This window comes from Platichthys flesus, chromosome 24, assembly GCF_949316205.1.
Source record: "Platichthys flesus chromosome 24, fPlaFle2.1, whole genome shotgun sequence".
In the NCBI taxonomy this organism is placed as follows: domain Eukaryota; kingdom Metazoa; phylum Chordata; class Actinopteri; order Pleuronectiformes; family Pleuronectidae; genus Platichthys; species Platichthys flesus.
Window position 1 is genome coordinate 8,963,573 of NC_084968.1, and position 25,235 is coordinate 8,988,807.

Consider the following 25,235-nt stretch of genomic DNA (forward strand, 5'->3'; position numbering starts at 1 on the left):
CCGAATCCAGGGCCTCTTACGCGGGTGGAGGAAACACACAGCGGCGGCCAAACGTGGGATGCGGAGCCAGCAGAAGACGGTCATCCAACTGGCGAGACCAAAACCCCATTTTCTAAAAAGTGCTCGTTTTTAAATAATGAAATTGAAAAGCGAAGAGATGCACAGTACGTGGGCTGCAGCGATATTTAACTCTGAGTCTTATTTATCGTGGTCGTTAATGAATCGTAATCAAACTGAGTGATGGTATCAAAGTCTGAATTATGTTATCGTGACAAGACTAAAGCTGATTCAGTTTGATTCGGGGCAGAAGTCAGGCCAGAAAAAGAAATGTTTGATACATATGCATATTATAAACCGTTACTTATATTATAAACAGTATGTGTAAAAAATAACTTACCCATCGTTTCAATCATTTTAAAATCTCAACCGATTCTTCTCCTTTCACAGCAGTATCACACTCCCCCTTTTCTTCAAGGCCTGCGAAAAAACAACACAACAGGTTAGGATTGTGTCTTAATCAGAGAACTGTGCGTCACATCAGGACACAGAGTCAGTCGTATCCATAAAAACAGGAAGTCAGAGCCGGAAATGCTCCTCTGAACCCGACCTCTTACACTTTTATCCATCCCAAAGGTCAACATGAAAGAGAAAAATGGATTTGTTTCCTTTGTGTCTGACCCATATTTATCTCGGGGAGAATGGTTCACCCCCAAAAAAACTCACAGAGTAGCCATTGTGCTGCAGAACTGTTTTTTACTGATTCACAGGCGAGAGGTGCCAGGTCTCCTCACACATCTACTGTAGGCGCTTTCTTTCTTTATAATTTCCTAATTGCTATTATTGATGGATTAACAACTGGTAATTTACATTCTTGGGACTTTATTCAACACACTGTGGGATTTGCTTTAACTAATGCAGAACAGATCTGAACATGAATAAAAGTTGCAATCTCATCATATTTGCCTCTACCAACGAGTTTATGTTTTCGTGTTAGTTCTTTTATCTGAAATTCTGAAATTTGTTATTATCAATTATCACATTAAGTCAAACAACCTCATCAGTTATTTTGAAACTAGTACATCACCCTTCTTACGCCATTATTGCTCTTTTTGCCTCGTTTTACCTTCCGCAAGGAGGTTGTGTTTTCATCTGTGTTTGTTTGTTAGTTAGTTTGCCAAATTACACAAAAACTGCGGGGGGGGGGGGGGGGGGGTGTTCAACATTTATCTTGATTTCTCAGAGAATAATTCACGGATGATATTATTCAAGCATTTCTAGGCGACTGATATATTTAAGTGTTTTGAGTGTTTGAGATTTGGTGCAGTTCAATTACAAAAGTTCAGGTATTTGCTCTTCTACTCAGTATACTCCAAATATATGTATTACTGTATCTAGATATTAGTATTACTCTCATGATCTGCAGTGATTCAAAAAGACATGCTGCTTTATTATACATTGACAGCAGCTAGACCACATGCATACAAACACGTTGCTATCATCATACACAAGTGTTTAACAGGCTGCTTAACATCCCCACCCTCAAAGCCTGAAGAGAGCCTATGAACGTGTTTATGTCTTTATCCTGGACTCGTGTGTTTATTAGTGCGATGGCTGTCAGCTCCCATCTCAGGCACATCATACTTGAGTATATAAGTGGCTCTGTAACAAGCATCACATCACTCAGGGAGACATTACACGATTAAAGGAGATTGGAAAGATAATTAAAGGCCCGATACCGGCTCTTAGAATAGCCACGACACTTGTGGCAGATAGGATCGACCACAGCGGCTGTTTGTTTGTGGTCGTCAAATATGTGTGTGTGTATGCCCAGCTGTCAAAGTGAAGAATCAGCATTGAAAATACAGTATATCGCATCTGGCATTAAATACTGTAGATTTAGTTTTGATTAGCGGATACATTCTCTGCATGGATCACCTGCTGCATGAGAAGATAACAGGCATGTAAAACTCTGATTATCTTTAGCCCTACAGCAAAACACTGTCTACCAACACCATGGAGGTTATGTTGTCACCATTATTTGTTGATAGTTGGTATGTTTGTTTCTCTGCATTTATGCAACATTACACAAAAATATTGTGATATGTTTTCCAGCATATTCACCTTTTGCCCCAGGGGATAATTAATGGATCTTGATGGGGGGGACACGCGTTCTGTCTCACTAGTCATTTCATTAACTGTATTGCCACCTTACTTCAGATTCATATTGCTAATAATAATAATAACAACAATAATCATAAAACATGTTACTGTGCCTTTTGAGACACCTAACAATAAGTAAATTGTGGTTCTAATTTGGAAAAAATACACATTCCTCTTATATTCTAATATGGGCTTTTAATTAGTTTATCTCTATAGGCTCCTTAGTTGTGTGTGATGCTTTCAAGGACACGGGGACCACTGTGATTTATATTACTGGCAATGTATTGTAAATGTTTATCCTCCTCCTGTTAACAACCACCACCTCCATCGGCACAGTGCTGAGTAGATAAGGAGGGAATTTTCATATTTGGGGTGAACTTCCCCTTTAAGAAATCATCATCAGATTTCAAAGTGGACTTTGAGCAGAAAGCTGCAGAAGCTTTAAAACCAACACATCATAACAACTTGTTCTTTAACAAAACCCCAGGTTGCATATTTACAAAAAAGCAGGTGTGATGCTCTATACGTGTTAATAGCTGCGTTGTGAGTGTGTGTGTTGGGGCGTGTGTGTGTGTCGGGGTGTGTGTGAGTGTGTGTATAGTTAGTAAATCCAGTCAGTGTTTTGATTCTAGTCTCCAAAGCACTCGGGACAATCCGCTTTTCTCAACCCCTCCTCCTCCTCCTCCTCCTTCGTCTTCCTCCACATCTCCTCCTCCATGGAGCCTGAACGCAACAGGCGTCCCACAGACACACAAGTTAACACACCAACGCTGCTTTTAGGGTAAAAACTAAAAACACACAAACGCCCACGGTGTCCATTCACAAGTTCCCATAAAAAAAAGTGTTTCCCACCGGAGGAGAGGCCCGTGTTTCTCTGCTCGGTGACCCGACAACAGGCGCCTGTCTGCGGGTGTTTTCCTGACACTAGCGGCCGCACAGCGAACAAAGACGAGTATTAGCTTTAAAAACAACACAAACACAAGTAACCGCACACAAGTGTCCAGGAGCATTTCACGAAGCAAAGCCGTCAGTAAATATCACTTACATTCAGCGGGGGAGCCTTTACTTTTACCCCGGCGGGCAGACGGTGTATCCCGGCCTCAGCCTGTGTTGTCCCGCGGCTAACGGCGCTCAGACCGGGGCTTAAAGATGGGGGGGGGGATGGCGTAGCGTCACCAGAGTGTAACCCGATCCTCTGTGGACATGTCCGGCTCAGCCGCGACTGAAGCGCCGCTTGCTGGCTGCACCCCGCACCCAGGGCTGGAGGTCAAAGCCCCGGACCCAGACCTCCAGGGTGAGTGACACAGGCAAAATATACAATAAGTAAAACCAGTGGAATCTACTGGGGGGGGGGGGCTCAAAACTGTTTATCAACATGTTATAACACATCTTTAAAAAGCAGAATAAAGGAGGTAATATCATTTAAAAAAGTGTTTTAAAAATGTTTCAAAGCAGCTTTATTCTATTTATAAAGCACACCAATTCCACACTAGCTTTTAACAATACTATGGTGCACATTATGGTACACACTACGGGACATTAGTTACATACCACAGTACTTGTACCATAGTGCATTACATACTCTACTAGAGTACATTCCATACTGTTTAATCTTGTAAGTACTCAAGCATGAGCGATATGGATTTCGGGGGGGGGGGGGGGGGGGCAGATACCCCATTATAATCATACATCTTATAATAAATAACTTAAAAGAAAAAGAAAAGCAGTACAATACAATAATATGTATATAACTTGAATGAAGACAAACACTAATGTAGATCAATGTACAATTGTACTGTCAAATATACAACGTATTTCTTTGTTTGAAATTGTAAAAATGATGACAAATAATATGTCAGAGGAAAGTCACATGTATTTAACTGTAATACAAACATTTTCTTCTAAGACTTATGGTACTTTTACTTAGGCGTGATTTTTCATGCAGGGCTTTTACTTGTAGTGAAGTATAGAGGAAGGATCTGAGTACTTCTACCAGCTCAGGTGAAGGCTACACACAGAGACACTTATCACGTCCGGTTGTCCGTTTAAAAATAACACGTTTTAAATAACTTTATAGCAATATAGTTCAGTCGAGTTGAGTTGACACTATATTTGCTCAGTAAATAATGTAGTTAATTAGATTCAGTGTCATAATGGTAACTTTTATCTATGTACATCTAGCCATAATTCGACAACTGCTGCTAGTAGATTAAATTAATACATATAAATGTAAAGTGTTCAACATTTGGTTTAATAAAGGTTTTAATTACATTTTGTAAACTCTAAACAGATAATTACTAAAAGTAAAATATTTAAGGCGTCTGGGACTGTGTTACTCTGCTCTGCTGCTATTTTAGCCACAAACCTGAGAGGAATCTGTATCAGTCGCAAAGGCAGACACACACTTAATAAAAATACTAAAAAGTGTTTATATAATTATATATAATGGATTTGATTCACAGTAAAGTTTCTCAGGAGGATATCATCTCTTTACGATGGTCTGTGAAACAAATCTTTAAACTAGTAAGGCACAGATCCAAGGCAGTTGAGTTGGGCCTCTTCAATTATTAAAATACGGAGTAAAATGACAAAGCCAAAGTAACACCGTTATTGTTACATTAGGGTCACACATAAAAAAAACAAAAAAAAACAGAGCTGAGTTCAACATTACAAACTTCGCTGCAGGGGATTCATTCTTGGCGGGATTGACACAAACTTGTGTAAAGGTTCACATTTCATCAGGGTTCTCACTGTTCGCCGTCATTTCTGCAGCTAAAGTAATGAGTAATTTATGAACACAGTTATTCTTGGTGAATCGGGCAACACTGCTGTGAAGGAGCAGCATTGTTCATCCTGCTAATGAAACAAGAATGGTTGCAACACACATTTAGTTTATCTGGCACGCGCGCGCACATAAGCAACACATCGTTAGTACACTCCTACACAAACAGTGAAGGCTGAGGCTGGATGAAAAGTCAGGACAGATCCCCAGCAGTAAAGGCAAAGCATCTCCATCGACACCTGGTGGAGGGCTGCAGGTTAGGTCTTAAATGCCGTCTCCTCCATGTTAGTGGATGGGGCATGAGCCAAATCACATTGATGAATGTTCGGGTGGTATTTTTGGTTATTTGAAGATATAGAGATGGGCCGTCCGTCTTTATATACAGTCTATAGCTGAGACCCACACATGTTAACGTTAAACATTCAAATGAACTCAAAGACAAATGTTGTTAATTTGATTACAAGTAGAGAGTACAGTATTTTGAGGCCCAGGAAGCACCTTGGTTAAGGACAACATTCTCTGCGTGTCCTGTTCAGAGGATTATACACTATTTCTGTCCGCCAGGCTCCACGCTTATCAAATTCGATATGAGCTGCTGCTCGAAATGAAATGTCTCCAACGCCCTCTGGGGCAGAAGCTGTTGACTTATGACTCATATCTAACAAAACCAAAACACGAACACAGTGATTATTTGTGCCGGTTTTCCCAGCCGTCGTCAAGGACAGAGGAACTGTGTCGAAGGTGTTGTGTGGTCAAGTTGTTGATCAAGTTTGCGTTGTGCCCTCACCGCGACCGACTCAAGGACCTCGCTGCCGTCACAGGGACCTCGGGGGGAAGGCGGGAAGGAGCAGGGTCACGCTGTAAGAAGTCATTTCAGCGAGAAGTAGAGGGATAAAAGCTGCTTTCAGGAAGCTGATACTGACTAAATCCCCCTCACCATTTATATCTTTACTTCTGCCTTTCCTCTTATCCACCCTGTAACTCCCCTCGTACTCTGACAATAAGCCACTTTTATGTGGGAGGTCTGACTCAGCCAAACACCGAAAAAAGAAGAGATTGGAACAAGAGAGAAGAGAGAGGGAGAAAATACATCTCAGCCCAGTGCTCGGCAGCTTCAGCGTTTTGTATTTTTGTACCTGCCTATTACAGGCCTTCAGCAGCCTTTGTTTGAAGGCGCTTAGTAACACGAGGCACCAAATCTTGTAATTGGATTCCAATCTTTATTGTGTGTTTTCATTCATTTGGGTATTTTTTTTGCTCTAGCCTACTTACTCATACTTGCTTGGGTTTAATTTAATTTGTTCATTTCATTTAACCATCTGCAATTGTCCAGCTCGGTTTAGTTAAAGCTGAGGATGAATAGGTTTATTCAGTGCAGAAACTTATTTGGAAGGACGGGAATTAAAATGTACTTAGCGGGCCAATGCATTTCCCTCTGAATGCATTAAGAGCGAGTGGAAAACCAAGGTGAAATGTTTAATCAAAGCGTCCTTGTATAATTCAATAATTTCTAGATTTGTGAAGGTAGCTTGCAATAAAATGTTGAAATACAACTCAATACACTGTACTTTCTGTGGCAGTAAACCAACTAGCACCACTGATGTATGCCTCAAGCGTTCACACTAGGTCTATAGATAGATAGATGGCGTATAGCACTGCGTGTCGGTCAAATTCCCACTTTAACTTAAACTGTACATTTGAATGTGGAGAGTAATAGCAAGATTATTCACAGTAGCAATGATTTAGGAATGAAATGACACCTCATTCACACACACACAGTCAGTACCTGAACCTAAATACACGTCTGCTCTTAAAGGAACTCACTTCCAGATCCCGTGCTTCAATGGGAAAGCTGCGCAGTGCGTGAAGTCATACGTAATAAAGAAATGCCCTGAAGGGATCGCAAATTCAATCACAGAGTCCTATTGGCAGACTGAGAACTGGCATTGTCTGCCAGCCTTGATTTATTGCCAGTAGAGCCATCACCATTGAAATAGCCTTTCAAATTATAGCATCCCACCAGATGTAGAAAAAATAGGCTCAGAGAAAGAGTCAGGGCACAGTGATTTTATTTCACACAAAGTATGCTGGAATAAAAATGCAGGTAGTAGTAATCATTTTTAATCCTTATTCCAATGGATTTGAATTTTACAGTAATTTACAATTTAACTAGTAAATACCCAGCTGTGGGGTCGATGGTAGTAAATGGCACACGACAGTAAAGATAGAGCAAAGATTTTGAGAAAGCCTAAGTTGAACGATGCTGATCCTCGAGGGAATTCTAGCTCCGTGTCAGTAGGTCGACGGGGTCATAAAATTGAAAATTGAAAAATTTGTCCTGATAGGGCTGCAAAGGAAAAGGTCACACGGGTCAAAGCTAATCAATAGCTCTATTCCTGTCGGCAATGTGAATGCGCAAATAAAGTTTAATGCCAATCTCGTGGACCCTCTCTGACAGCTCATGTTGCCTACAGTAATTATGATGTGGACGGTGTGCTGGAGGAGAAGGCACCGGGTCACCGGCATCAAACGGCTCGTGCATCCTGGAGGCGTGCATGTGCAAACCAAATACCATGCCCTGCCAAACATTAACATCTAAATCAACTGTTTACAATTTTGATAGAGTACTGAAATATAAATAAAGATTTTGGGCGTGCTTCGCTGTGTCAAGAATAAATCATTACAGGTATAATTTGACTTTTAAAATTGTTCCGTGTTCCAATTATTAACATGGAGGAGATGGGATTTGTGACCTTTACTGCAGCCAGCCACAAGGTGGCGACCACAGCCGAGGAGGAAAAAATACTAGTTAGTAAATTATAACACAATGTGGCACCAAAATGAAAATCTTATTGTATTAATTTAATTGCGCAATCACGCAATGCAGTGGCAATACAACAACAAAGTGGCAAGAAAAATACAAACTGTCCGACACATCCTGCAGCCTTTTTCAACATTTGAGCACAAAGTTGCTCAAGTTTTCATGTAACTAACTTTTTACAATACTAATAAGCTTGAAGGGGCATATGCGCAGTGACATATTTCTCCACAGGGTGTGTGTTAAATATGTGCTGTTGTTGTTTTAATGGTCTTAATGTTAGGTCAGCCCTTTGAACAGTTGGCCATCTGATTCCTAGTAATTGCATATTTTTAGGCTGCCGTCAACACTTATTCTTTTTTATCATAGTTTTACACAGTGGTAGGAATAAATGTCAGCTTGTTTTTGTCTTTAATCATATGTTTTTGTAGCTGTGAACTGACGGCATGACAACACTTTGGAGCCCTGCTTGAATTGAATTACTTTATTACTGTAATTTTCTGGTAATTATTAGGGGAAGCTTGTGGAAAGAGGCATTTTGGATGTTTTTTAAAGTTACAGCAACACAATGTGAGTCTCATACTATCAACATCTGGTTGGTTTCTGCTGTTTTTGTCGACATTTTCCAAACTTTAAAAGACAGCAGCTCAGATAATCATGGATGCTTCTAACTCCGGAGGAAGTGACTGTCGTGCTGTGGGCGACAGGGTGGAAATTAATGCATCTTGTCAGGAACTGCTGAGATACCTGTCCGCTTGTTGACTGATCTTCCATGTAGTGATGCGCATGATCACCTCTGTAGTGCTGGATATCCAGTCAGCCGAATTTAGAGCTGATAAAGACACAATTAATTAATGCAGGGATGTTCCACACAGCATTGCAACTCTGCAAATGTGTGTTTGTTGTCTCAACAGAAATTTGAAGACCTCATTAATTCTATTATTTGATGAGCTTTCCATCACTGTGTTTTGATTTGGATTACTTAGCACATGAATACACTTATGGAGACAAACAAACAGATCCGACTTCGGCACCTCTTCCTTTGTCTCAGCAGATAGTGGCTTAAATGTGTTGTGGAAAACTTGTAACCCAAAGACACATGCAGCACTCTCATGTTGTTTGCCATCTAAATGAAAAGACAATATTTACTGTCCTTCTAGATCCATTTTGGTCTCCACCACCTCCTGAGGGGAACATCCGGCTGCTTAAACTGGTGAAGGCACCACTAACCAGTGAGATGATTATAGCTGCTAACCTCATCTGTTGCCTGCTTCTAGGTAAGTAGCTCACCATCAATTTCAAGAGCTGCCTTCTGTGGTTTAAGATATTTCGTTCCTTCAAAGCAGAGAAAGTTGGCCCCCAACTCCCCAAACTTAACCAATAATAGAAAGTCTACAATGTGTAAAAGTCGATGCTCATAACATCAGAATCGCAAAAAAACAGTAGTAGCATCGCTCCTTTTGCTTTTCAACGATCTCTGAAGACTTTCTCTCTTCTCCCCAAGTTTACCTGCAGCTTAAAATAACACAAATAGCTGTGGAAGGAGCCACCGAGATAAATGCAACTTTTTCAAAATAAACCATTTTAACAAGGGTGCACATGTATCATGTTGTGCAGAGCTGACTGCGACGAGCAGAAGCTGTTGGGGAAATAATGAAGTGTGCGTCGCAGAAATCTATTCATTTTTCTTTGTGGGGACTGTATATGTGCTGCTGGGTTTTTTGGCGTTGCAGGGATTTTTTACAGTCATAAAGGATCACACTCAAATCTCAAGGAACACACAGATAAGAGTGTAGGTACATAGTTCACTCCTGTTGTTGTGGTATTGAGATACATTTGTGAACGCACATGCAAACACAACTTAGACCTACAGCAGCTATAGAAACAATGGACGCCAACAGTGGTAAATAATAAATTCACCTTATACCCAACATAAGAAGGGGATTCAGTGCTCATGATATATGATCTTTCCACTTTTTCTACACAAGCAAAGACACACTCACAACACAACCTATATGACAGAGGGAGTGTGTATCGTGCCTCGCTCCCACACACACACACACACTCGTGCTCATCCAGCAGAGGAGAGAGCTTTTCATTTCAGGATATTGAATTATACCCTCGTTTTTTTCTAAGTTTGTGTCAAACCCTAACAAAAGTGGATAGCAGCCGATTGTCAATTAAATTATGCAAGCGTTTCTATTTGGGCTGACTGCAACATGTCTGAGTCAGCATTTGAGCGAAATGCCGGCTTTTTTGCATTGCACATAGACTCCCACACAAAAACACACACAGTCATGACCAGCCTGGTGGTTCGTGCATGTAAACTGACTCGTGACAGTTGAGCTGTTTTTTGCCATCGTAGCTAATTGTGAGTCAACCCTGAGAAAAGTTTATAGGATAAGTGTTGAAGAGTCGAGGCTGCACTGCAGTGGGTGAAAAGAAATGTAGGTGCTGCCTCGTGAAGTCGGCTGCGGCTGATGTAACGGTGGATGTGGGCCCACGGTCATGCCCACTGACTGTGGGCAGTCGTAATCACGCACACACTAAAGATACACAATAATAACTATGCGATACAGAGAGAAGCACATGCAAATTGATTTACTGATGCAAGGTATGTTGTATAGATAACCAGATTTTGAAATCAACGGATTTGGGGTTATGCAAAATTCAACCGAGCACCCTCTTATTGCAAGTGTGCCAGCGAAGCCCTGCTCCCAAATGTGCTGGTGTTCCCCACCACTGCATTCAGGTTCAGCTTATATCTGGAAAACAGAAAGAAAGACACAACGTTTTAGTCACAGGCCATTCCTCCGACCTTCACTCGTATCTGATGAAGAACGAACGGCCTCGGCTTTGGAACAAATGTACATATTCGGGACTTGACATACAGATGTCTCCTCTTTGTCATAACAGCTGTTTGTTTTAGTTTTTGCATCGTATATCTCCCAGGTGTTTTTAGAGCACATGTTTCCCCCATGAGAGAAAACACAGCATTTAGTATTTCTTCAAACTTTTTTAAATGGTGCATATCTAGTCTTCTGTGACACAGCTTTGTAGTGGAAGTGGGAATTGTGATTCTTGTCTGTCAGGAAGAAATGCAGATCCAAGTCAGTGGTGTTTTTAGTGCTATAAAACCTTTTAGACAGTGGATAGTGGTAGATCATCAAATTGGATGTGGCTTGAGAAAAGATGTACCTTGGGCAGGGAAGTCGTTGGGCCTTTCCCTCTGGCTGTTCATTTCCTAAATCAATAATTCTCACAGTTAATTTCAGCTGATGTCATTTTACCATCACCAGGTCTCCCCTTGAATTTAACCAAGTAGTTCAGCTTTTAAACGTGTGGTTCATTAACCCAAAAGTAAAAATAAGTGAGTCCATATAACTTTTGTTTAATAGGGGCCAGTGTGGCCACACATTGCAATTACAGGATAGTGTGCAATGCGTGGTGCAACCGTGACTTATAAAGGGTTTGAGGAAGAAAGTGTAACTTGTTTTCTTAAAGTTACACATGTTTCCTCTTGAACTAAGTTGTGTCTGAAGATGGACGTTGATCTCTTGGGTCTGGAACGTGAATCCGATGCTCAAGTGCACAAATGACCAGCGGAGGGCGACTCCACTGGTTGCAAAAAGATCAGTTTCTCTGGAAGTCAATGGGAAAATGACCCTATTGTTTTTTTATAACGTCTGTAAACATTCTCACATGGAGTTTATGATCTCTATTGCTAGTTTTATGTCTTCTCCGATAAATCACGATGTTTAATTGGTTACTTGTGGTCCTATTTCAGAGAAAAATAGAAGGTTGTGATTTGACGGCTACTACCATCCAATGAGTGAAGGTGTAGGTGGGTCAGACTCACCTCCTGTTCCTTCAAATACGGTTCCTTCTTGTTTAGATGATCCAAGGCTTAAGTCCAAATATCCCAAAAGTTTATTTTCTCTGCAGTCCAATAGAACACATCCTCACCTTCCCCCACAAACCGAGAACAGTCTGTAGCCGCGTGTTTACTTTCAGCACCGCTGCATATGCAGGTGTCAGCACGAGGCTTGCTAGCATGCAGAAACATGGAGAAAGGAGACTTCGACATTATTAGATTCACTTTGCACGACAACTGTCCCCAAAAGCCTCGTTTTTGTTTTTTCCTGAAAAGCTTTACGTTTGGCAGCAGCAGGTGAGGGGCTCTACAGAGGTGTTATACTGCCGTGCATCACTTTATGGTGTTCAATTACATCTGTGTCTCAGGTGCTTAACTCGCTGGGTTTACTAAATCCAGTGCTCGCAGCTGGATATTCTGCATTAGCGTAATGCACACGCAATTATACATATTGCCACAGAACTGCAACGAGGGACGCTGACAGGGAAGTCAACAATGGAATTCGCCTTTTTTCTGATACAAATAAATAGACTATGAGCGTGCCTGAATGTGATTACAAAAACACAACAGGACATTTTCAGCCTGTTGTGTAAAATATGCTAATTCTTCATTCTCCTGGTGTCTATGGAAAAAAAAAGAGACTCTAGCTTTGTGAAATTAAATTCATTTGAGTCTAACCTGCAAATAAAAGTTTTGCTAATGGCTCAAAATGCAGCTTTCGAGATTAATTTGAGTTTATCGTGCTTGTTTACACAAAAACTGACTCACAAAATATCCCTTTTTAAAATATCGATGCACTCACTTTGATTCTGAATCCTAGATGCTGATGCAACTTGCTGCCATAGACTTGTTTTTTGAAGCAAGCTATAGTAACTTATGAAACAGCAATTTAAATATTCTGTTTACGCATTAGAGCTCGTATTTTATTGATGCTGTATATATCTTAAACCGAGGCCAACTGATTTGATCTGCTTGGGAACAGACGCGTCACCAAACTGAGGAATTTCAAGTTCACACAACTCACTTTATGAACAAACAGTAATCCAATAATCACTCTTCTTCTAACTCCACAGACCTCCTGAGAGGAATATATCAATGTTGTTAGCCGCTCAGGGCTACATGTTCACAAACCACAGGGTAATTCTGTGTGTGTGTGTGTGTGTGTGTGTGTGTGTTGTGTGGTGCTTGTTGTCTTGAGGACAGTTAGTTTAGGATTAGTGTGCAAATAAAAAAAATCTCCTCCACTATCACATAAAAACAAATCCTTGGGCTGATCCATTTGCTGGGAATGAGCTACTAGCGGTAATAGAATAAAAGGTATTTTTATGTAGCTGATGGGTATTGGCTATTAGCATAAAATCGGACGTGTCTGGTTCCTCGCAGCGGGCCGTTCATTGTCATTTGGGAAGCTCCCAACATCTCTATGGAGCTTTTCCCTTTGCTTTACAACTTCGAATAACCGAGTGCCACAAAAACTGACGAGCACTGAATGGAAATACCTTTTGATTCCAAATTACACGACGATTTAGAGTCACAGTTCACATTCCTTTTTTCGAAAGGGAAACGGCCATGTTCATGCAGTTCAGGGACATTTGCTTTCGCTCCTGTGATTCTCTTGCCCCGCAGTGAAACGAGCTATACGTGGTGGGACTTCCCTTCACTGCCTCTTTAAGTGCTTTTCCACTTCACTGGAGGATATGCATTTGTGGATACTTTAATCATGAGGAGCTAAAGAGAAGATAAATAGGAGCCGATTCGATTCCGACTTGTGTTCTCTCGGTCTGTCGGCCTCTGTATGTCCACCGGTGCTGAAGCATTCGTGTCACTACCATTTTGGCGCCTCTGTATTTTGTGGTTCTTGAATTTTTGGGTGCAGCATATTGCATGGCTCTTAAGGCACCGCTTTAAAGCTACCTGCTCTATGCGTGTATAATGGCAGCCGGCTTTGGTCAGTGCTCTACCTGGAGAAATCCTTTTTGCATCGGAGGGGTGCACGGGAAGCGGTGCCAGGGAGAGATAACGCTGCGTTTCTACAAACAGCAGCCGGCGGTTATTTTTCATCAGGAGTTCAAGGTGTTTTTCAGACAGGAAACAAGTGCACACAATGTGCTCCACCAGGTCTTCGCCTTGCAAGGGCTCATTAGCCGAGCACCGGGTGATGGGATTGAATGATTACTTGTTATTGTTTGATTGTAATTAGGATTGTTAAAGTGATTAATTGGCTGTAGGGATGATTGAGAGGGTGAAAGCTGGCCGGCTCCGGCTGGAAGTGGGCTGCAGCTGGTGCTGCTGCACTCAATAGGTCAAGATCAGGACATTTTATGATATTTGAACCTTCATTTTTTTATTCCAGTGGCTTTAAATGAATCTGCACATTCTCGGGCATGGGATTTTTCTGTGCACGTTTCATGCCATCACCAGCTGGAGTAAAAAGAAAAGGCAGTCAAAGGACCGGCTGGAGTTACAGTAGATGTGCTGGAATACTAAGAAGGAGCCGCAGCAGCAGCAGCCTCCAGCAAACAGATCTGTATGAATAATTAGCTTCCAGCCAGAGAATGGACCATTAACTCTTCTTTGAGGATAAACTGGTGGGGAAAAAACAGATGCTAACACATCTCATACAAGCAGAGACTGTCCCCCCCTGGAGAATACAGTTTGGGAATTAATTAACTTTCTGCAATCCGCAAACCTTTCTTTTACTTTATTTTTTAAATCAACCTTGAATGTGCTGCAGTTCATCCGCCACACCTTGTCACTAGTGTCTTTTTACTGGGGACATCTTCACTGATCAGGCTGCTTCATCCTCCTCCAGTGGACTATCGATGGACAGCTCTCACACCAGTTACACTTTGAATCGTGCAAGAGGGAGACGGCGGATTCCACATGAATATTGCAGCCCACGGGCGCACAGACGGAATGTAATATAACACAGGTCTCTCTCCCCCTCGCCAGCCAAAGGCAAAAGCCATATTGTGTGAGGTTTGCGAGAGACAAGGGGGCTTTGGTTTGATGCTTTTTATTTTCCTGTGACATGCCATCTCGAGTTCGCTGCTAGGTGGAGCCCGAGTACTCGGCGTGAGCGGCGGATCCACATCCGAGTTTTGCCTCTCACCTTTCCCCGGCTCTCCAAACGCCTCTCGGTGCTCCACACAGAATCACTCGCAGCCAGTGCGCACAATTGGTCTGTCATTGTCGCGGGGAGCTCAGCAGCCTCCTGGAGCCCGGACAAGTTCAGATTCCCCCTCTCTCTCTCCCTCCGGCGGAGCTTTTTCCTCACAAGATCTCCTCTATTCCTTCTTTTTTGATTTTTTTCGTGCAATTCCTCTGGATACTCTTTTTTTCTTTCTTTTTCCTTTAATTTTTTTTGTGGGTGATATCGAAGGCTGCCGGCACTTCGCCCTTCCGAGCTGCATGGGACGTGATGTAGCCCCAGCGCAGGAGGACGGACGCCTGGTGCCATAACAGGGATGTAGCGGCGCGGATACAACACGAGGGAACCTGCCGTTTCTCCTGCATACGCAGCGACGCGACTCGGATTGTGTGGACGCACGGCACATGTGTTGTTGTTTGGAGGATATCGGGGAGAAAAAGCAGCAGGCGGAAGGAGGAGGACAACAGTTTTGTCCCCATCGCGCACACACGCACACGCACCCACACCGTGCGTCAAAGGACGGTTCCCCTGAAAAGACAGTTCACACTTTGAATGGAAGGACGCGACATTTACCCTCCTCTACGGTGATTTGCCTGGAACCCAGTGGGGTAAGTCACGATTTGTTCCCTCAGCCGAGAAAGCGCGTATATGTTCCCCCCCCCCCGCGTCCGTGCGCACATCCACGGCCACCGGGGCGACGGAGCCCCCGCGGCGGTGCGACGTGCACGGTTCTCCCCGTGTCAGTCACTGGCACGCGCCCCCCCCCCCCCCCCTCTTAATTACTTCTAACCGGGCTCATCCGTGCGTCCGGGTGTAATCAGCACCGATCACGTATCGACGAGCCGCCAATCAATCACCTCTTTCGACTAATTGACTGTTCCCGTGTACGAGTTGAATTATCAATGGGCACATGTGGATGGAGAAGTGTATTGGACGCAAGTTGCAGGATTTTAGAGTCATGCAGGGAATAAGTACCCCCCCCACCCACCCACCCACCCCATTCAACCTTGACATTTAAACTGAATGTGCAGCCACCTTGTTTCTCTCAGTGATAAAGCCAAGTCAGTATCTGAGCGTGTGAAGCCTTATTTGTCTTCCATGGAAAAAAAAAGAAAAAGGTGCTCCAATCATGAATTGTATACCAATGCAGCCCCCCCCCCCCCTTCCCTTTTTCCACCTCCTTCTTGTTCTGGTGCAGTTTTGTCGTCCAAAGTGAAAACCACGTTGGCTGATGCAGTGATGGTGCATTCTTCACTGTGGGGGGGTTGACAATGTGCAAATGGAACCAAGTGCAAGCTAGTGGTGTCGGTGCATGTGCAGTTGTCATGTGTATTTGACCCCCATCCCCCCCACCCCTCCACCCTTCTCTCAGCCAGTCCACTCATTTACATGTTCTTTCCAAAGTGCCACTGTTGGCTTTTTTTTGTCATTTTTCAGAATACCACTGCAAAAAAAAAAAAAAAAACAGCAACCCATAAATACTGCACGGCAAATACCATCATTTTTTAATGCACACACAGGGAAAGAGGGGATGGAGAGCTGTGCTGTGCTGCAGGCCGAGACCTGTGTCTGGGAGAGGTGCAGGGGGGGGCACTGTACCAAACGCTTTGATCCGAGATCAGCACACTGTCTCTCAACATCCCAGTCCGAGTGGAAAGAAAGGTAGAGCCGAGCCCCAGCGCCTTGAATGGGATCTGAAGTTTTCCTCCCAGCTGCACGATAACGCCCCCCCCCCCCCCCCCCCCTTCATTCCCCGTTGATGGTTTTGGAAATATGCTTTCGATCTCTGGTCGAATCTGATCTTGAATTGGTGCTGAGTTCCTCCTTTTTTAAATTTTGTATATTCCACACAGGCGTTCGGCTTCTTGTCTTTCGAGAAGCGTGACCAACTTCCACGCGGTTGATTTGTTTTTTTTTTCGCCCACATTGCAGAAACGTATCATCAGCATTCTGCTTGTTGGTTGTTTCCTTATCTGACAATTAGGCTGTGTTCATTACGTCCAGGGCTGCAGTGCCATCTGTCACATAATCTGCATTGGTGCAAGTGCCCTCAAGCAGATGACACACACACACACACACACACACACACCCCACACACACACATACACCCCACACACGCACACACACACACACTTGGTTTTCTTTTACCAGCAGTGGAAACCTTGACTTCCTCCTCCGGGGGGAAACTCGAGGGGACATTTGATGCCTTCTGCCTAAACGGTTCTGTCAACCTGCACTTTGTTTTCCTGTCTCATCCGTTCGGTTTCAGCTCAACGCGGCTCCTCGTGGAGTAGCATCTGGGTTACATTTATTTATAACGGCGGCTGAACTTAGCATCTGGTGTCATACCTGATGGGACGGGGCGGCGTTGAAAGCAATAAGTTCTCCTGGAAGATGGCGACGGACACGTGCCTCTGTTTTACATATTGATAGAATTGGACGTCTTTGGGGAAATGAACAGTGAGATAGTGCTACTGATAGAAAACACTTTACCGGATTCATAAGCTGCTGTTTAGAGATAATTATTATTCAATCATGTCTGTTGCAGTGTGAATCCAACACTAAAATCCTTCTTCCTGTGCTGGGCTGTGCTAAATTGCACGTGTTGCGCACTAATATGGGTTCAATTGATGCCCTTAATACAAAGCATGTTCTTTTTGTGTTGGGTCATTTGTGTTGTTCTTCAGAAATAAGCCCAGTCTTTGTGATGTTCCCCCCCTTTTCTCACCAACTCGATGTGCTTGGATTTTGATTCCATCGGCACGTTTTCATTTGTTTTTGTCGAGTGCCTTTTTTTTGGGACAATTGCACGCTTGGATGTGTGTTGTTGCAGAGCGGGTGGAGGCATGGGCTCTCTAAAGTCCCTCGTCAGGTTAGTGGATGTGGGACAAAGCTTCATGGTACAGATTGTGTTCAGCATTGGCTTTTATTTGTGTGTAAATGAGGTTAGTCATCGTTAAAAGGGCAAAAATCATCTGTTTGTCACACACACACACACGTCCCCTGACGGTTTTCTACGTCTTCTTAAGGTTGTCGTGTCGGAAAAACAACACAAAACCACCGATAGAACCTTCATCCAAATACAGGCCCCGTATAGCAGCATCACTTATCATGAATGAATTCCTTTTTTTCCTCATGTCTTTATCGCTCTGCTTTTTTCCTGCAGATTTGAGTGCTCAAGGTCGTGTGCTGCACAAACCTTTTCAGATTTCAGTCATCTTTTTTTTGTATCGACGGCTGTTGCGGTTTCGCTTTTCATGTTCTCCCTGCCATGTGTGGGCTCACCACTTATGAGTTCTTTTTTGTATTTTTGTGTACACAAGTCAGACAAATTGTGCAGTTGAGGTGGGAATAACAAATAACGGTGTTGTTAAAAGTCAATCCCTCTTATTTGGACAAACTCTGAAGCCTCTGTTACATATGCAACCTGCAACATTGCAGCTTTTGCAGTATCGCACAGCTACATCACTTATCCCTCCTCACAGTCTGCGTTTCCTGTGGAGCTGAAACCTGCAGTTGATTAATCGATGAGTCATTGGATAAACATTTAATCAGCAGCTATATTGAAACCAACTAATTGATAGTTTTTAATAAGTAACACATTTCGGGCCAACAGAAATGCTGATGCACTGTGTGTTTGTGTGTGTTTGTGTGTGTGGCATTGCAGAAGTCGTTAATCGAACAATTTTGCCTTCACCTTATTTTTTATAAATTATAAAACACGACCAGACCCCAGACTTGCAATATCCCTAATGAGATGAACACAGTCGACTTCACATCTTCTTATGCTCCACATTGGAACATCAGGGCTTTGATTGACAAGCACAGCATGGGAGCTTTGGCGAGTTCGCAAAAATAAGGAATCCACAGAAGAAGACGCGGCAGAAATTCTCCAACACATTGTCAAAATGATGGAATCTGACATTTATTTTTTCATCTGAATGATTGTTTATCTCTGCGGCTTGATGCCGACATGCTAAGCTTCACAGAATCCTCCTCAGTGAAGGGAGATGATGCTTTTTAAGATGCTTCTTCTTTTTCCCTTGTGATTTTTTACGACTTTTCAAAGCAGCCCCCACAGACAGGTTAGCCTTGGTGGCTGAAAACGTATATGCTCTAAATACAACTTCTCTATATATAGTGTTTACCTCTTAAAACATGATATTTAAACCTGTGGCCTAACAGAGGAGGGAGGCGGGCCACCTGCTGGGCTGCATTCACATTTCCGTGGGGGCCCGGATCTCACCCACTGCTTCAGCCGGGCCTTTTTTCCTTTTTTGCCCAGGTCCCAAAGACCTGAGTTATCACGCAGTTAGGAGCAAGACAGGCTGATACGCTGGGGCCCTTCCTCTGGCAGGAATGTCACGGAAGAAGAAAAAGCCAAAGAAGCTGAAAATGAGAAAAAGAAAGCAAACGGCACAGGAAAGGTCCTCGAGGTCCGTGCCTCTCAACACTTTCGCTGTCCCGTCTCATAAAGACCCCGGACACTGAGGTTTTGACAGAAGCTTTCGCAGCCCCCCTACCCCCCCCCCCCCCCCCCACACACACCTGAAAACCGAACCGCAGGAAACTGGGCTCGCAGTTGAAATGGAGACTGCAGCTGATGGAGAGAACAACCGGTTTCTGTGCTGCTCTGTGATGAGTGACCCACAAAATGTTTAGGTGCATTTTTTTAAACTGAAAATGTAGAAGAAACAGTTTATTCTAAAAAAAAAAAAGCATATTTGGCTTATAAAGTAGTTCATAGGGAAAGGTTTGGATATATAAGGTCTGCGGGTTTAATTTTGTTGTAGGAGCTGAAGTGTTGGCATGAATCATTTTTGTGTGTTCATCACAGCTCAGCAATCCCAAAATTTCTAAAAGAGAAAAACACAACTGCAGTCTTATGTCTGCGATAAAAAATATATACATGCAAAATATTGGCCGTGCAAGAAAAATCCACACTGTTGGTGCCCAAAGCAACACCTATTATTTACCGATGTGATTTATTTATTTTTCCGGGGGGGGGGGGGGGGGGGTTATTAAAGTCATTCAAGGCTCTTTCTTTCTCTGGCTGGTTTCCAGAAGTGGTTCGGATGAGAGCGAGAGAGGCCGTGTGTGGGGGGGTATCGACGAGCCTCTTTAAATCACTAACGGATTTTGCAGGGATTTCTACACCACTCCAGTAAGTCTGTGCTGTGCTGAGGACGAGGGCGAGGTCATGAAAACATTGCACCGGCTCTCTCCTTGACCCCGCAAGTCCCGACAATGAGCGAGAGAAAACACACGAGTCGAGATGTTATTTTTTGCGCGGAAGCAGGAGATCAGATATTGCGGCGGCCGTGAAATCGGCCAAAGTTGCATTCGGAATTGAACACGCCGAGCTTTTTGAATTCCACAAGCGCACCACTGTAGTATTTTGTGCATTCAAACTTTAAGAAAGGCTTGGTAGACTGCAAACTCACATGCGTACGGTACCACGACAAGTGACGGTGTGCTTTTGTTAAAACAACGTTATGTTTTAATTATCTGCAAGCTCCCCCCCCACTCTCTCTCTCTCCGCCCGCCCTTAATCTGACACTTAGTTCAGTCATCCCTGGGGGGGTCAAAGCACTCAGCAGGCGCCTTCTAACACTCGACAACTTCTGCAGGCGGCTCTGGCACACAGGGGGACGTGAGTGCAGAGCGCTTACAAGCTCGTGCAGATGCGGATGTGTAATCATTCTGTGAATGGAGAGGCCATTCTTTAGTCTTGAAGTACACTCCTATAGCAATGCTGCATGAAGATAAGGGCCACTACAGGTCTGCGTGACCAGTAAACGGTACAGCAACTGGACGAGTTTGTCTGATGGTTCCAAAGACGCAGATGGTTGAATACCATTGTTAACCCCTCAGCTCCACCGAAAAGAGAACTACAGCCAAAGGGAAATAAAAACCTCGGGAGATACTTTCTCTAGCTGGAGATATGGGCCCAAAAAATGTCCGCATAGCATTTAAAGCAATCCAGGCCCCTCTTATGACCCTGCTGGTGGTGTTAAAAGGTATCCAAAAACGATCAAACCGACAAAACCTGACAGGGGCTGCGCTCCATCAACCCCTTTTTACTGCTCCGTGAAAATCTGATACGTTTGTCTGTGTGCATTTCACAGAACCTCACCGAGTCTTTTGCAACAATATTAATGGCTTTCCTTTGCACCGAGGGGCTTATTTTTCCTCCCTCCCCCCCTGCCCGTGAACTTTAGACCAGTGATGAGGATTCAAACAAAGATGCAATGCTTCTCTCGGGCCGACGCTCTAAAAAGAAGTTAATTTATGGCCTGTTTGGGAGGCAGGTTCGGGCTTGAATACATAATAAGGTAGTGCACCTGCAGCCGCATACAAATTAATGGAAATGACGGTTAGTATTTACGCCTCCCTTAACCGCTGGGACCTCCTGATCTGACCACTAATTGGCCGGCGAGCAGAAAATGAAGATCGCTTCCCCAGTTTCCGGGCTTGCTGTATCTGCAGATTTATCAGGTGCAGGTTTGCACGCTGGCCATTTTCAAAAAGAAGTGAACCCTGAAACACTATGAAGCACAGAAGAGAAACGTCCTTTACGAGGAACACTTAAATTCATGTTTTTTGTTGTCAAATAATAAAATTAGAGGGTCGTGTTTATATGGTTGGCTTATTTTTCACCTCTTTTTGGTTATTTTGTGTCTCTTTGGCATTTGCATTTCATCGTGGTCGAATTGCATCACTTTTTTTTTTGATGTTTTGCATTTCTCTGCAGTCGTGTCTCTTTGTAGTCATTTCATATATTTCCTGTAGCGATCATCAACAGTGTAGAGTGTGCACATCCCCAAGAAGGCATAACACATTTTTTCAACCCCACTCCCCAGCAAAGCGAGGAGCAAAACTGTATTTGTATGGAAATCTATAGATGAAATTGAGAAAACTCAGTTGTTTGGCATGTTAGATCGAGTGTCTGTGAATGATTAAACAGCCTGCATGCTTTGTTAGAGCTTTTTTTCTAGCTTATCATTGTACAGAACCTCAATGAGTCACCGTTCATAGGATTAGACATTTGGAAAACAGGGTGCTGTGAGCTCTTTGTAAGGTGGGAAACAAAAAATTGCAGAAATTGGATTTTCCAGGCTATCACTCCATCGTGAAATCTGTCAAATATATATTCTGTATTCATTTGATCTGTTTATGGACCATTTGTGTCACTCTGTTGTCTCTTTGCATCTCTTTTTTTCTCCTCATTATGCATCTCTTGGAAGTCAGTTTGTCTTTCTTCAGTAGCCCGTCCAACCTCCTTCAGGCAGCTCGACACAAATACGCTGGTGTGCAGAAAGAACACGGAGTCGAGCGAGGTGTCACTGTTGTGTTCCGATGTGTTTTCCATTACAACTTTGTTTTCATTTCGACTACCTCTCAGCCTTCCAATTAAAAGTGCCTTGTAGTGGAACACAAAGCGTGAATGCCTTGCAGAGATGTCGTGCATCCTGCTGAATGTTTTACGAATTAAAATACCAGTAATCTCAGAGGAAGGATTTTTAAAGCGGGACAGTTAAAAGTGCCTCTGTGCAGGTGCATTCTTCCACAATGAAGGATTTACGAGGCCTTTTCTTCCATTCCCTGATAAGAGCAGGCCCATTTTGTCTTGCATTAAACCAGGGTGCATTTTGTGGAGTTGATCAGAATCAGATTCCACTTGTGACTTCAGAATATATTGCAGCATTTCCAGCGGGCTCCCTCTTGTGCTTGTGACCTGGACCAAATTGATTTTTTTTCTTAATCGATAAGATAGGATTGGATTCAGGAGTGCGGCTGTGGAGGGGGCGGGGGGGTTGGATGTGGCAGGAAGGACCGCCTCAGCCGGCACAGTCCTTCGGTGTCGCGCCTTGTTCGCTCCCCGTCTCTACCAGCATCTGCTCACGGCGGGTAGCGAGGCCTTTTTTTAATTCACGCCGCCTCGTACACCTGCTCTCCCGCAATGACAGCAGAACTGTGTATCCACCGGCAAGTCTAAACTTCCCTGCCAGCCCATTGTCACCTCTGGAATGGAGATGACTGAATTGATGCGGCGCCCCGGCGGAGCAGAACCGTTTAAATGACAACACATTTTTGTCTCACCTTGAACTTAATTGACTGCCTTGAAAGCTGCCGTTTTGAAAAAGTGCTGACAGGGCGACTTGCTGTGTGGCTCAGAAACCGGGGGGGGGAGCTGGTGACGGAGCCATGTTCCCGTGCTGCCGCCGCCGCACCTGCATGCATCTGTACGCTGCATGCATAAGTCAGGATGCACGGTGCCTTCGTTAAGCCGCCGTGCATGGCTCATGTTACATGGATTAGTCCTATCAGGATTAATGTCTGTATGCATTAGTGTGGATTGCATTTCCGCAGAAAGGGGGGGGGGGGGGGGTTCATGCTCACTATTCAGCAGGGAATTAAAATACATGGGGTCCTTATTCAGTCAAATTTTTTTCTCTCTTGTCTTCCGACGCATGGATGTCACCTTGGTTCAAGGGCTGGAGCAAGCGCCTCGTACAGTGGACTGCTCATTTTGGCTGCTGTTCAAATTCCTGCCTTCGGCTGAGGGCAAACACACCTTGAGGTGCTAACAGGGGAATATGTGGGATCAGTGGATAAAATGAGCATCGCTGTCCACTGCTCGAGTTGAAGGGTGCTTTAAACTTCTGACTGTTTTAAATAAAGCTTTGTCTAGTACAGATCAGGTCAGCAAATGCCAAACGGACGTATTCCCTAATACATTGTGTATATATTAATGTTTGTTGTGTTTTATAATAAGGTTGTTTCTGAAAGGGAAGGTTAGGAAAACAAGGCAAATACATCCATAGTCAGACAAATTCTATATTCTATTAATATACTACAGTATTATCAATAAAATCAACTAAACAAATAAATCCTGCTGCACAGAGACGTAGGTGGTGTTAGTGTGCGTAAAGACATTCTCCTGCTCTTTAATCATTAGAATATACCACAACACTGCTGACAATATGATATCGACCAAGAACACATCCCCCCCCCTCAACCCTTGTGGAGTTTTGTCATTGTATAACAAGGGTCACAGTCTCCCATTGTCTCACCGTAGCAAATGATTCGGCATGGCGGTATTGACTGGTTCTGCTGGGCGAGCAGTGCCATATCACGTCCATACATCACCAGGACGACAGGATGACAGACAGTGGGAGTTGAGACGTCAGATCGGCCTCTCCAGGCAACTGACGTCCACTGCCTTCCTGTTCTCCACAGTGATACTCTATCTTCCGACAGAGGCTGCATTGATAGCCGTGGTCCCTCCGCTTCCGCACCTCGCCAGTGCACTTGACATGCTCCAGATATACATTACAAGGTTCACCAGCAGCTCAGCACGTTAAGTCACATATATAGGGCCTTTGAAATATCACCGAAATCCAGATGTAAGTCATTTCATAGTGAAATATTATGTTGATATAAAACTAACATGCAAAGGCCCATTGTTTATTAACTACTAGACAAATAAAAGGTGCTCACATTGTCCTATATGCAAATTTCCAATCAAGCATATATCAAATATGAAATAATACACCCTCAATTCACCTCGAGGAAATCAGGGATAATGAAATCGTAATATTAGTTAATATACTGCCGCGCTATGGTAACTCAGCACTGTATGGATGCAAAGATTGACAGCTGGATTAATCTCATCCAAATGTTAAGCTTTTATAATCTTCCCATGGACCCCTCTTAGCCTCTCATACATAATAAATGTTGCCAAAAGTCACGCTGACACAGTAGTGTACGAGTCGCACTTGGAATATGTGAAACTGCAGCGTGCCACCGGACAATGAGCTCACTGGGGTCAGGCGGGGGCAACCCGCTATGGGATTTCTGCCCATAATGATTAATAAGGTTGGTGTAGTTATTACCTCGCAAGTCACCAGTGGAATGCTGGGAGTTAAGCCGATATCTGTGATCTGGTTCCATTACACCTGTGCCTGCAGTTTCCCTTTGTCTTAATGCATTCTTCTGTTAATTCCGAGCGCTATTCCATCTCTACTAATGAATAGCTCATTATTGATTTGGTAAAGACAACTGGGATTGCTTTTGTTTCGCTGTTTCTTTTATGGCTCACTCCTCTGCCCGAGACGTATCAGGAGCACTGCGGAGACAATCCCCTCGTTTTTGAAGGGCTCCAGACCAAAGGTCCATTTAGCCGGGGTGCTGTTGTCACTCACAAGCGCCGTGAAAAGGTTAGGCTCCTGTAATCTTGTTTATGTTTTTGGTCAGTCGTAAGCCTCCTGTAAGCCAGCTTTGTGTCAAACGCAGCTGGAGAGGCCTTTACAATTTCACCAGAGCAGAAATAATTGGGCCAGCAGCTTGGATGCAGCCCCGAGACTCAGGTAATTTGCTAATTTCTGTCTCTCAGCTAGTGTTATCGATGCAGAAAGCCAAAGTTTCCGGGTGCATAAAAAATGAT

At 43.6% G+C, this 25,235-nt stretch overlaps 2 protein-coding genes across 5 annotated transcripts in view; one reads left to right on the top strand and one right to left on the bottom strand.

The window, feature by feature from the left end:
• Window positions 1-3,296, bottom strand: part of LOC133949807 (multiple PDZ domain protein) — a 41,346-nt gene extending 38,050 nt beyond the window's left edge. For all 4 annotated transcript variants that reach the window (XM_062383799.1, XM_062383798.1, XM_062383797.1 and 1 more), the window contains exons 1-2: window positions 3,206-3,296; window positions 398-477 (exon numbers count right to left, since the gene is read on the bottom strand). In XM_062383799.1, coding sequence (XP_062239783.1) covers window positions 398-413 — 16 coding nt within the window. In that variant the 5' untranslated portion in view covers window positions 414-477; window positions 3,206-3,296. The remainder of the gene's footprint in view (window positions 1-397; window positions 478-3,205) is intronic.
• An 11,417-nt stretch (window positions 3,297-14,713) lies between these two features.
• Window positions 14,714-25,235, top strand: part of LOC133950059 (adhesion G protein-coupled receptor L3-like) — a 187,094-nt gene continuing 176,572 nt past the window's right edge. The window contains exon 1 of the mRNA XM_062384227.1: window positions 14,714-15,393. The gene's annotated coding sequence lies outside the window, so the exon portion shown is untranslated. The remainder of the gene's footprint in view (window positions 15,394-25,235) is intronic.